At 31.3% G+C, this 14,006-nt stretch overlaps 1 protein-coding gene and 1 long non-coding RNA gene across 7 annotated transcripts; one reads left to right on the top strand and one right to left on the bottom strand.

The window, feature by feature from the left end:
• Positions 1–2,246: 2,246 nt before the first annotated feature.
• Positions 2,247–6,965, bottom strand: LOC107469383 (uncharacterized). 6 transcript variants are annotated; one of them, XR_002368509.2, is made up of 7 exons: positions 6,865–6,965; positions 4,859–5,980; positions 4,283–4,342; positions 3,620–3,685; positions 3,456–3,542; positions 3,220–3,239; positions 2,247–2,403 (listed from the first exon to the last, which is right to left on the bottom strand). It is a non-coding gene; the product is annotated as an uncharacterized LOC107469383 (long non-coding RNA). The 6 variants fall into 6 exon arrangements; XR_008003709.1 differs by having other exon boundaries at positions 4,283–4,989; positions 5,918–5,980; XR_008003713.1 differs by lacking the exon at positions 6,865–6,965 and adding an exon at positions 6,709–6,850 and having other exon boundaries at positions 4,283–4,989; positions 5,918–5,980.
• Positions 6,966–8,174: 1,209 nt separating this feature from the next.
• LOC107469364 (SNF2 domain-containing protein CLASSY 1-like) lies at positions 8,175–13,762 on the top strand. Its single transcript, XM_021133911.2, has 6 exons — positions 8,175–8,203; positions 8,510–8,783; positions 9,380–10,310; positions 10,816–11,294; positions 11,389–11,538; positions 11,828–13,762. Exons 1-6 carry the CDS (start codon positions 8,175–8,177, stop codon positions 13,760–13,762), a joined length of 3,798 nt encoding a protein of 1,265 aa, XP_020989570.2.
• Positions 13,763–14,006: the final 244 nt, after the last annotated feature.

The following is a 14,006-nucleotide window of genomic DNA, read 5'->3' as shown; positions in this document are numbered from 1 at the left end:
TTTTTCCCCAAGATCAAGCTATTTTCAAAGTGAAGGAGCGGCTGAAGGAAAGAGTTAGGTCTAATTCAAAAGTGTGATGAATTAGGGTTCGAATAGCAAAACATTATTTTGGAGGACGAACAAGTAAGTTATAACTCTGAATTCAAGCCTTGAAGTTTTTTTTATGTTCTCACTTTTGATAAATGTGGCATTCATTTGTTGATGAAAGAGTAGTGGTTCCTATTATTATATTCACTTTTTATTAGTTTGGTTTTCAAAAATAGAAAGAAGAAAATAGATATGATATTTGTATTTTTCCATATCTCTTAATATAAATAGATGGTGCTTATCGTATGAAATGAGTTCCTATCACAAGGTATTTGTTCTTCTATTTTATTAGAAATTAATTTGTTTAATATTTTAAAATTTAAAATATTAATTTATCAGTTTTTTATTAGATACTAATTTATCTAAAAAAAATTATAAACCAATTAAAATATCAAAAAATCTTAAGAGTCAGCAATTTTTTACTAATTTTGATTAGTACTTGGCTTGTACAAGCCCCAAATTCTCTGGTTGCATAGGAGCCAAATTATCTTTAAAATTGATTTATGTGTACGAATTTTAGTAAATATAAATATAAACTGTATTAATTTATATGTACAAATTTTGATAAATATGAGTATAAATTATGTATCTTATGAATATATATTTCTTATAAATATAGGTAAAACTATTATTAGTCCATTGCTGATCCAAAATAAAAATATTTACTGACTTTGGAATATTTTTTTAAAATATTACTTTAAAATACTTTTTAAAACTAACAATTAAAAGGAGCTTATCTGTTATTTTCTACTAACAAAGAGCTACGAAATATTCATAGCTTCTGACATCTTTGTTATGTTAATAGGTAATAATAACCAAGGTTATAAAATAGTGTTATGATTTGATTATTACTTATGAAATTTCTGCAAGTATTGCGATTCTAAAGATAAACATTATTGTGATGATTAGTGTAACGTAATTTTATGTGTGTATTCGCACAACTTGAATTTGAGTATATTCTTTGGTCAATACTCACATAGAGATTAATAATATATATAAAATACAGAGACCAGTTATATTTGATAATAGAACCATATTTTATTCAAATAAAAACTAATAGGACTTGCATAATTTATCATTTTCTCTTACCTTCTCAGTATTTTCTATATACAAACTTTTATTATGTATCAGACAAAGACCGATATGGACCCACTAACAACAATGGGACTATGTTTTCAATTTTTTTTATTTAAAATATAGTTATATATAGACTTAGTTTGATAAATTTTTTTTTAAAAATATTTGTTCTTTTTAAAAAATATAAGCTTCTTATTTTGTGTTTCATAAATAAAAAAATCATATGCTTGTGTTTGTAATTTTTAAAAGATCGTAACACTTTTAAAAATAATTAAGGTGAAATTTTTTAAGGTTAACTTGTATTTTTTAAATTTTAAAAGCCTAATATAACCTTATATATTAACTAATTTTTAAATTTAATCCTTAAATTTTATGTTTTTTATAATATTTTTAAATTTTAAAAGTTATTTTACCAAACGTAATTATTATTGCTTGTATTTATTAAAAGTCATTTTTAATTTGATTTACCAAATATAAATGCTACACTTTTTAAAAAGTAAAAACTTTATCAAACTAAGCCATAATGTACTTCCACTTCAAATTTTAAATGCATTATAACAAACTAGCATTTTGGCGACACCTTTTTTTAATGTTTAGTGTTAGTTTTTATCGTCGCCATGTGACATAGTGACAGTTTTGGACTACTGTTGATAAAAGTATAACTAAATTGTTTGTGACGATTTTTTAAGTACAATTTGACCACTAATTTATAACACTTGTCAAGGTGTTATTTTATGCTAAATTTTGCGAGGGTTTAAAACCGTCACTAAGTTAACAAATTCTGTGACAATTTCTCCTTATATTTCGTGACTTTTTTAAATCATCACACTATTTTTTCCGACGGTTTAAAACCATCATTAAGCTATTAATTTTTACAATTTTTTCTTATATTTTGTTACTGTTTCTTTGGTATCAAGTTTATTATTTTTTAATGCTTGTGGCACTTCAAAAATGGCACAATCTTTATAGCAGCATCATTTTCTTTTATTGATTTTTACCAGAATTATTTTCATTGTAAATAATAATAATTTATATATATATGTATATAAATACTTTAATATCAAAAATTTCTTTCACAAAAATAGAATTCCACAAACATACCAACATTGTATTTCATAACATAAAATAAAAAATAAGAAAAACTTAAAAATAAAAAAATTCCTCTAGGATCAACAACATTTGGTTCGAGGTGTTCATCTTCTTCCTCTTCGAATTGTACAAGCTTTCTCCTTTTAATACCTGCAATAATATAGAAAAAATAAGAAAAAACTGAATATATGTCAATTCAGTACACTCTAAACAAATTGACCTATAATATGAAAATTTTATCATGGATGTTAGACTCCACTAAAAAGATAGAATCAACCCAAAAAGAAGTGATTCATCATCATCAGTTTTAAGTGATTTCAAGTATTCAACTATCGAGGCTACTTGGTTTTGATGTTGAAAACGCTTTCATAGCGAGAGAAACTGCATTACATTGCACGTCATCTGCCGGCCTCTCAGAGTCAATAGCGACACGTTCTATAGTCGAAGAGACAATAATTTCTTCTGTTCCTGAATAACTCAATCTACAATAGACCATTTATGCACCAAGCTCTTAATTAATTTTGAAAGAAAAAGCAATACTAGCTCTCACCTTGCTAATCTAAAATTTTCTTATTCTAATTCTTTGAGAAGCTTATCCCAATAAATTACACAAATTCGAGAAGCATAAACAAAACACAATCTAAACACGCAATTGCTTCCTAAATCATGCACTAATTGCTCAGCAGTGGCAATGTCATTCTCTTTATCAACCAGGGCACTATCCAACTGCCTCGCATTTAATTTTAAGAGCAAGTTGGTGAATTTCATATAAACCAAAAGGAATCATTACATTAGACAAAAATATAAAAGTATATCAACAAAATTCGGACATGAGATGTCTTTTCATCCTTATACATACATGTGCAGAAGAGATTTATATTCATCACACAGATCTTGTAAAAGAACTAAGGTAGGAAATTGTTGTGCTGAAATGCTAGAAGAACAAGAGAAAAATGGGAGACTGACCTGTTCGCAGAGCGCCAGAACTGCACATTAAAGAGCACAAGCATGTAAGAAGACAATTTCAACTCACACAAATGCATTAAGTAAATCAAAGAGAAAGGTTTAGGTGACAATTAGGAATAAATCATATCCACAAATTAGCAAAATCATTATTAAGACACTTGCAAAATAAAATAATTATATAAAGTAATTTTCTTTCAAATATGATTACTTGCTATGCAAATATATAATTAAGTTACATCATCTGCCTCTTGAGATATATCAGCATCTTTTCCCCTAAGTGTTCTCAATGCTGCCTCGAATTCTTTTCCTCAGTCTCTCTTCACCTGCAGTAGATTTTTGGTCAGTATTCTCTGGTGTTTTCACTTTTGAATGACAATGTAACTGAAAATTAGTTTCTTACCAGCCATCTAGGAGACTCTGGAATGATAAAAAAGACCCAAAAGCAACACAAAAGTGGGTATGAGGCCTGCAAAAAGGTGCAAACACTAACCTATTGAGTCTTCCAGCATAGTATCTTATGTTTCAATTTCTAATCTTCTCGGAATTAACATTCAAATAGGGAAGTAAACTAACCAATTAAACCTAAAATCTTTCATGAGAGTACATTTCCAATTACAAATGAAACAGATACTGCACCACAAATCATGAACTACAATAATTTCAAATGTCCCAGTTTGAGTTCCCTTTTCTTTACTTTACAGTAATTTTTATCCATATATTAACAATGAGCCAAATGCACTCCAAGACAGAAAAATGGGAAGATCCAACAGTAGATTAATTAATTAATAATAGTAATAAATAATATATTATTAAATAACTACAACAAACAAAAAAATGACAAGCATATTCTATCCTATGAAAAAAACTATAAATATAATACACAAATTCAGATATGCAATAAAGCTTCTATGTCTCTGTATCACAATTTCAGAATTACAATCTAAAATAAAATTCTCTTCATTATTTTCTTTTTCCTTTTATGATTTTTCTTTTCCATACACAAAACCTAGCTAAGAATCAATCATAGTAAAGTGAATTACTGCTGTAGGGTGACAGACCAGACCTTCAGAGCTTCACCATGGAGAACTAGACTTTCATTTTCTCGCAAAGCTCGATTCAGCAACTTGGAAAAGTCAAAGTTCCAAATCCAAATAAAAACAAAACAAATTAAATATGGTCAAAGCTCCAAATCAAATGAAGCAAAGCAAACGTGTTTGAAGTTTGCATTACTATTTTGTTTCAAGTTTTGTTCATTCGAACTTCAATTACACAATAAACTAGTTAGCTATTGTAATAATAAACTTTCCTATTCAATTCAATCCTATATGCTACCTTTATATCTCTTACCTATTATTAGGATAAGAAACAATGATTTGCTTTTAAGAATTAAAATAAAAGTACAAAAGAATTATTACACACAGCAGCAGAGGATTAATTAAACATATAAATTAAGAATATATGTACACCTTATTCTTTCTCATAATAAGCTTTTACATTTTCATGACTCTCAAACTATAATGCAGGACAAATATTAAGTTTACAAACAAATGAATAAGAATTTCATGATTGCACAAACCCTAAAATTGAAACTTAACATACACTAAGATAGAGACTCAAAGGAATAAGCATAAAGGTTTACCTTGATTTCCTTAGATGGACGAAGCATTTCGCCGAACAGGTCAGATGCATAAAGACACAAATGCAAAAGTTCAACCATAATTGTTTCACTTAGCTGCTCTGTTCGTGATGGGGAAAGAGAAGAAAGGTTTGCTAGTGGAAGGCAGAGAAGATGATGGCATGTCGAACAGATTTCACAGTAAGTATAATTCGAACTACTAAATACTAATGGTAATGGTAACCATTATTTATTGATTTCAATGTGCTGACCTTAGAGCTCTTGTACATTAATTATTTCAAATAAAAATAGAGACTATAATTAATAAAGTATACCAATCCAACGAACAAGAAATAAGCAATATGAGATACTAATCTTAAGATTTAAGATCCTTTGTTAGGGACCAAACAATAAGCAGTCTTGGTTTTCTTATTAAAAAATAAGAAAAAAGACATGGAAGCAACCTATAAAAGTCATCAATACTGTTATAAAGAATTAAAGATTCAGGCTAATGAATATATTATTATTAAGAAAGAGCTGAAAGTTAATTAAGTTCTATCCTAGTTAACTAGATGAAGAACAAATTAAAAACAATAGTCCAAAAAGTTTAATTAAAAAGGAAAAGTTTAATTTATTATTTTATAATAATTATCAACATTCCAAGATATATACATGTAATTTTCTAGTTCACCTGGCCCTTATTATTTTATTTCAGTTTACATATATAGCTAAGATTTTTTCTGTTTTGAAATTATTGAAACTTATGGTTTGACATTGACTATTTTACTAGCTAGTGGATAAATGATCATGTCCTACTGTTAGCTAGCAACAGCAAAGTAATTCAACAGCAAAATAATATAATAGACTAACCACAAAATTTAACCATAAAAGGACAATTCACTATTGCTTCCAATCTCCAAAATTTAATCATAAAGAGACTAACCACTATTTTATGGAAGGCATCAGTTGAAACAGTATAACTTTCTAGCCATATAACCAATCAGATGTAAATTGCTGATATAAATAGATTAGAGAAGTAATTCAAAGCTCAATGAGTTAAAGAACATATAATAGTAATTTTACCTCCCTGTATGCACAAATGCATTGAAGAAGTGGCTCCTTAGCCTCGAGGTTACTGTTTCCTTCCTGCTTTGCAAAATAACACCAAAAATTATTTTTGTACCTCATAAAAGTAAAATCCTAGATATGTACTAAGGCTTAGAAACTAGTTTGAGATATGTACCATAAAATTGTTCTATTGCCATCATGCTCTGCAAGCCTAAAACTTAATTTCTTACAGCATAATTAAGTTATTTTCTTTCTTTTTATTTCTTTGCTTTGGCTGACAAATGTCTAGTAAATAGAGAGACAGTCCATCAAAAGTAGATATCACAGAAATTAAGTTTTAGAAAAATTAGATACAAAAAACCAGCGAGAAGATGAAGGAACAGCCACTAAGTTCATGAATCAAATTCTACTTGTCCTTAAAGCAAGAACTAGAATAAGTCAAGGGCATTATCATTAAATTGGCCCTTCTACTCTAAGTCTAACAATTCATTCATTAAACAAGAGAATTTAGTATGCAAACTTGACCAACCAGAAATAATAAAACCAACTAGAAATTTGGTTAAAGCATTTCATCGAACATGTTGAGTGCTATTAAAACTAAAAAGAAATAAGAGAATTTAATTAACCAGGAAAATCAGATTTGAAATGCACCAAACCGTCAATTACAAAAATTGAACAAAATTGAACCAGAAATCGAAAGAGCAAATGAAGAATTGAAAATCGCACAACTGCATAGAGGTTGATTGAATTGCTAGTAAAATTAAAATGAAATCAGAGAAACAAGGAGGGAAAAAGAATCTACTTACCCTTACAATATGTGATATGTGATAGGTGAATACGAAGATTTATCCCAGAATATAACAATCCTAACCTTTAACTTCAGTCTTTGAAAAAATCAAAATCATTATCAAATCAAATAGCTAAGGGTCGAGGAAGAAAATGAAGAATATAAAGAACCTTACCCCCAAAATTGAAGAAATCGGAAGAAGGAGCCTTGTCGGAAAAAGGTTCTACCAACACTCTTCCCGGTGGTGAATGGCGCAGCTAGCTTGAGTAGTAATTTCAATGGCTAAAAAATTTAGATGAGAGCGGGATCAGCGATATATTTTAAAATTGTAATTTTTTTATTTTTTTTTGTTAAAAAATAAAAAAAAATTGGAGTTAGATCCTCTAATTTGTATTCTCTAAATTAAATTATTTTATATTTTAAAAAAATACTACAACAGTTCATCATTTAAAAAAATATCATTATTAATTTAATATTAAAAATAAAAAATAAATTTCAATCACAGGAGCTGAAAAAAAGACAGAGCAAATTTTAGTTTGGACTAGTGAGCTATCCACTAGACCAACCCATTACAAATAGATTAAGGCCAACTTCTAAAACCCTGATTCACTTTTTTATTTTTTTTGTTCTTTTGACTATTAGTTAACCTAATCAACTTTAGTTCTTGTGCCGTCATTCTCTTATTCTCTTAAACATTTCTCTTAATCTCATATTTTCAATTTTCTTTTTCTATTCTTTGTCTAATAGTCATCTTCTTTTCATCAAAAGGTAAATTTCAAATTCTTTATATTTTTTATATAATTCTCTATGACTCTGTATCTTTTAATTTCATTGTTTTTTTTTAATTACAAATTTTAATTCAAACAATTATGATTTAGGTATTAATTTAATTTTTAATCCTCTCTTAGCATATGAAAATTATGGGCTAAATCGATATAACTTGTATCAATTTATTATGGGTGAAGTCAAAACAACGTGCTCTCTTGGTAAATATAGTAACACAAATTGAGACATTCACATAAGTTTTTGACATTGGATGATCTATGTAATATTTGCATGACTTTGGTTTATTGGAGTACCTTACCCAAATCTTTATTACTTGTTTTTTTTTATCTTTTATTTTATTATATGTATTTATATTGCATATAAATTTCTAAAGTGAATTTTTATCTCTACTCTTGAAATATGCTGTAGCTATCGTCATTTATTCCTATGTTAATGAATGAACCTGAGACACATTTGCCAATGACTTTGAAAGACAAATAAAATATAAATGCCATGATTAATTTATATCTATTCATGCAAAGAATTTTCATGTTGGTCTTGCAAAACTTGTTATGGAAGGAACAAAAATTCATGTCAAGGGCTATTTTTTCTTTTCATATTTTGCTACATAATGCAGATGCACATTACAAAAGATCACTGAGTTGGTAGCTGTTAAAATCGAATCCAAGAAATGCCACAAAGGAAAAAGCCTATACATCAATGGAAGCATCCAATCCATGCTTATTATCGTAAGCATTTCCTATTCTCTCTGTTTTAATCCATAACCATGCAAAAAATTTCTCTCATGATAAAACAAAAGAAAGAAAAAATAATGGGAACAAAACGTCAAAGAAACCAATGAATAATATTTACACCAACAAATTAAGTTTGGATCAAGAGAAGAGGAAATAAAGCCAACAATTTAATGACTATAATTAAAATAAACATTTAAATAAAGTCTAAAAATAAAAAAAAGAATATTATGTAAACATTTTTATAATTTTACTAATAATATAATAATACATTATCGAATTATTAAATCGTATTTTTTACAGCATAAATCCCTTAGCAAAATCTTCTTTTTCAACAGCTTTTGAAGGATTTTTGTTTGGATCATGGCAACCAGTGGAGCATATGAAAATAGAGTCAGGAACTATGATCATATATTTTAAGGAAAACCAACGTTTGGTTTTGAAGAGAGGCCCCACTTTAGACATTCGGATAAAGTCAAGAAAAGCCACTTCATCAGATTGTTCTTCTTTTCTACGGCCTGGAGTTGATATATGTGTTCTTTCAACCCCACAATGCACTGCTAATAATAATGATCCTGTAAGTTGAGACAATTTTTCATTCAACTAGATTTTCAAAAGTAGTAGTCTTTGAACAGTTGAGTGGAGTTTACTAATTGACTTTTGATGATGCATTAGATTAGTACAAATTTTTGTTTTATTTTTCAATTAATTTTGATATTCATGTTAATTAATCCTCAATTTCATCCCCAGTAGAAATATACGGATATTCATGTGAAATACTATATTAGAATTTCAGATTGCTTTAGAGAATGGGAGATATAATAGAACAAATATAAATATCCTCTTGATGTACTTTTGCTCACATCACATCACTTAGCTTGAGTTAAAAGCTCTCTTAATGGCCATCTAACTTGGATTGGTCTAGTAGTTAGTTTACTAATTTTCGCAAGTGTGGAGACTTTGAATCTCGCTTTGTGTATGCAGCAACTCATTGGCCAACGACAAACTTTTAAATAAAGTTCTGATCCGCGACAGATTAGTTCATAGTTTGCCACACTGAAAGATACCATAGGCAACCAAAAAAATCTCCCTATATGGCCAAATTTAGGTAAATAATCTGCTGTTGTTTCAAGGCATTAAATCTGACCCTTTATTCCTCTTGTTAAAATGTAGGTGTGGATTGATGGTAGAATAAATTCCATAAAGAGAAACCCCCATGATTCTGATTGTTCATGTCAATATTATGTCAACTTCTATCTTAACCAAGGTTCATTTGGTACACAAAGAACACTTAGCAAGGAAGTTAAAGTAATTGCATTGAATCAAATTTCAATCCTCCAGAAGATTGACCATAATAGTTTCTCTAAAGATAACTCTTCTAGGTGGGATTCATCAATGGACTGCTCCTCAGTACCCCAAAGTAAATTACTCTTGGGGAAATTCTTATCGGATATTTCATGGCTAGTTATTGCATCTTTTTTAAAGAAGGCTAAATTTGATGTAAGATCTGTGGATAACAAGATTGTGTATCAAGTTTTGGGAGGTAGTAATGCTAATGATTCTTACATAGATGTTGTGAATTTCAAAGTAGATGATGATGGCATTGTGCAATCCATGGTCTCTCAAATTGATACACATGATGCTATTAAAAGAATTGGTCATAAAAGATGTTATGATTATTCCCCTGAAGATGAGAAAGCAGATCCATCCTGTAATGTTGAGGGATTAAGGCGTTCGAAGCGACGGCATGTACAACCGGACCGGTACCTTGGTTGCGAGGTTCCTGTGATGGATGTTAGTACTCTTAGAACTTGGCCTCCCAAGATGAGTGTATCGAAAGACGAAGACAAAGAAGAAGAGCCTGTTCCATTAGCATGGGAGCCTTGCTTCCAAGAAAAGTGTAATAAACAAGATGTTAACAGTGGCAAGAAAATTGTAACGTACCAAAGAAGGAAGAAAAGAATGGAAGGGAAGTTAGGTGATGCAGATCAAGATGGAATTCAACCTCCAATTCTTGTTCTTCCTCCTCCCAAGAAAGATGAACCAATTCCACTTCCCCAGAGCCGTTATAATCTCAGGAACAAGCAAAACACGCAAGAAACCGGTGAGTTTTCTCTAAAATATTTGGCTATATTTAGTAAGATTTTAATTTTGATACACTATTAGTGTAATTTTACTTGTGTATTCGTAACCCCACCTCATCAAAAATAACTATCTTTTATGTTAGAGATAATAGAGAAAGACATTGAGATAATACAAAAACATTGAGATAATAGAGAAAGACATGAGACTGAAATGATGCATCTCTATAACAAATATTTCCAGTGTTTAAACAAATTTTAGCACAGAACATTGCAAAATTTCATCTGTCTTTCTATCTGTCTCATTTTCTAAACAAATACCTGTCTCATTTTCTAAACAAATTTATGTATCCCATTATCTTGAAAAGAGTCTTGTAGATCTTGTTTCGAGACTTTTGCAGAAAAAATAGTACAAACAGCAAATGAAAATTAAAAACAAGATTTTGTATCTTGAGTAATTTTTCTATGGTAAATAGGAAAAAACTTTGATGAGTTAACTTTTGATCCATACAATGTCTTCAATTTCAGGGAACGAAGAAAAAGTGGAAGAACTTTCTTCAAGAATCTATAGCGGTTATGGCGCCGCAAAGTTACACAAGAAGAAATCAGTTGATCTAGATGATATAGACATCGAACTTGGATGGGAAGGTTTAAGTTCGAAAAGAAGAGTTCAAGAGAAAAGAAACCACCATTCAAGTTCAACAACATATTCAAAAAGTAGTAGGAATCTTGATGATGAAGAAAGATCTTACAAAGACAGAACCTTAAACGCAGTTTCATACAAGGAAGTCATAGATTCATATCTGAGGCAAATTGAAGAGGCTTCTAATATTGAAAAAGAGCAACCAAGTATAAGGGAGCAGTGGATGGCTACAACAAGAGAATGTGAACAAAAGAATGAGATGGCAAAATCTCAAGTGGAGAAAGAAGAAATTTCTGAAACGGCTATGTTATGGAGAGAAATGGAAATGTCAATGGCATCAAGTCATCTTGTTGAAGAAACAAAGGTGAAGAAAACCAACACTCTTTGCTACATGTGTTCTATTATATATAAACTTTTTTTTCTTAATGCTTATGTATTCAGTTCAATTGTTGAATCAGGATTCAAGTTCAGATGCAGTTCTTGCTGAAACTACAGGAAACTGCAACAAAGTTTGCCAACATGATTATAGATCGGATGATGAAATTGGAATTTACTGCATTAGATGCGGCGTTGTTAGGGTCGACATCAAAGACGTCGCAACAGAATTTGTGAGTTGTTTTTCTTAATTGTGTAAATGAACATGTTTTTTCAAGGAATTATATTAAGGTGAAAATTCACGTCCAGTTGTCTTCCTGTAAAGTTGACAGCTGAGAATGGTTAGATAATTTGACAGGTTTGATTAAGTTATCATCTAACGATTCTTAATTGTACATGAGTTTCACCTCGTCATAATTGTATAAAGTAGCTTCATAAAAAAATCAATTTTCAGTTTTTCTACATAACTTTTATGTTTCTTTTTTCTTTTAAATTATAATATGACCTTGTTTATGTTGACAGTTGCCACAGAAAACAAGGCACAGGCAAGAGGAGAATCAGCGGAGTGATTCAGAGAAGCTGGAGGCTGAGGAAGACTCCAGCGACTCCAAGTTTTTCTCAACCGTTGATGCTTCTAGAGATGAACCTATGCATGAAGAAAATGGCAATGTGTGGGAACTAGTTCCAGATTTGAAAGCAAAAATGCATGTCCACCAAAGAAAAGCATTTGAGTTTCTTTGGCGAAACATTGCAGGGTCAATGGAACCATTACAAATGGAGTCACAATCCAAAAGCATTGGTGGTTGTGTGATATCTCATTCTCCGGGAGCCGGAAAAACCTTCCTCATAATCGCGTTTCTCGTCAGTTATCTGAAGCTTTTCCCAGGGAAAAGGCCATTGATTCTTGCTCCAAAAACTACACTCTACACATGGTACAAGGAGTTCCTCAAATGGGAGATTTCTTTACCGATTTATATCATCCATGGCCGCTCGTCGCAGAAGCAGTTCAAGGAGAATACCGTGTCCATTCCTGGCATTCCAAAGCCAACGAATGATGTAAAGCATGTTCTTGACTGTCTAACAAAGATTCACAAATGGCATGAGCATCCCAGTGTCCTAATCATGAGCTATACTTCGTTTCTTTCGCATATGCGCGAAGATTCCAGATTCTCTCACGGAAAGTATATGGCAAAAGTCTTGAGAGAAAGCCCTGGGATCTTGGTTCTCGACGAAGGGCACAATCCTCGCAGCACGAAATCGAGGTTGAGGAAAGTTTTGATGAAGGTAAATACAGAGCTCAGAGTTTTGCTCTCTGGAACCTTGTTTCAGAACAATTTCTGCGAGTTTTTCAACACGTTGTGCTTGGCCAGGCCTAAGTTTGTTCACGAAGCTTTATCAGAGTTGGATGGTAAATACCGGACGAATCAAAAGATTGCCGAGAAAGCAAAACATTTGCTCGAGTCACGGGCGAGGAAATTCTTCCTGGACCAGATTGCCAAGAGAATAAACTCAAGCGATGACGAAGACACGGAGCAGGGTCTGAATTTGTTGAAGAAACTAACAAATGAATTCATTGATGTGTATGATGTCGGCAACTCTAATATTACTATGCCTTGTTTACAGATCTATACATTGGTGATGAACACAACTGATATACAGTTCAAGATTCTGTTTGAACTGCACCAGAAAATGGGTGAGTGCCATGGCTACCCTCTGGAGTTAGAGCTTCTTATAACACTTGGATCAATCCATCCGTGGCTGGTGAAAACGGTGGAGTGCGTAGCTAAGTTCTTGAGTGTGGAGCGATTGAGGGAGTTAGATGAAGTCAGGAATGATTTAAAGAAAGGCTCTAAGGTGAGATTTGTTCTTAGCCTCATAAGCCGCGTTTTCGCGAAGGAGAAGATCTTGATCTTCTGTCACAACATTGCACCAGTGAAGTTGCTTGTGGAATTGTTTGAGAGAGTTTTTAGTTGGAGAAAAGACAGAGAGATATTGGTACTCAACGGGGAACTTGAATTGTTCGAACGCGGGAAAGTCATCGATAAGTTCGAGGATCCTCATGGTGTTTCGAGGGTGCTTCTTGCCTCAATCACGGCCTGCAGCGAAGGGATTAGTCTAACTGCGGCTTCTAGAGTGATCATGTTGGATTCGGAATGGAATCCTTCCAAGACGAAGCAAGCGATTGCGAGGGCTTTCAGACCGGGGCAGCAGAAAACGGTTTATGTGTATCAGTTACTAACTTCAGATTCATTGGAGGTAGATAAGCATAGGAGAAACAAATGGAAAGAGCGGGTTTCTTGCATGATATTCAATGAGGAATCTGCGGAGGCTCCTTCGCAGTGGCTAGCCGAGAATATTGAGGATGATGTGCTTAGAGATATGGTTGAGGAGGACAAGTCTAAATCATTCCATATGATCATAAAGAATGACAAGTATTCAGCAACTATTGATCGGTAATAAGTTGGTAAGAAACAATGCTGTCAATGCCGCATTCCTACTTTGATAGGTCGTAATTCGGTATTTTTATAAGAAAAAAGTACAGAGAGATAATGAAAATATTAAATAATATGAATAATGAATGTATGGAATATTTATTTTATTAGTTGTGTGAATGATTATTCTAATATTAATATTAAAATTTAAATATATAATTTAAAAATATAGTGTATTTTAATTTAATTAGTAATTATTTATATTGTTC

This window comes from Arachis duranensis, chromosome 10 (genome assembly GCF_000817695.3).
Source record: "Arachis duranensis cultivar V14167 chromosome 10, aradu.V14167.gnm2.J7QH, whole genome shotgun sequence".
NCBI classification, from domain to species: domain Eukaryota; kingdom Viridiplantae; phylum Streptophyta; class Magnoliopsida; order Fabales; family Fabaceae; genus Arachis; species Arachis duranensis.
The sequence above is the reverse complement of the archived record's forward strand: the minus strand, read 5'-3'. Positions and strand labels throughout refer to the sequence as shown.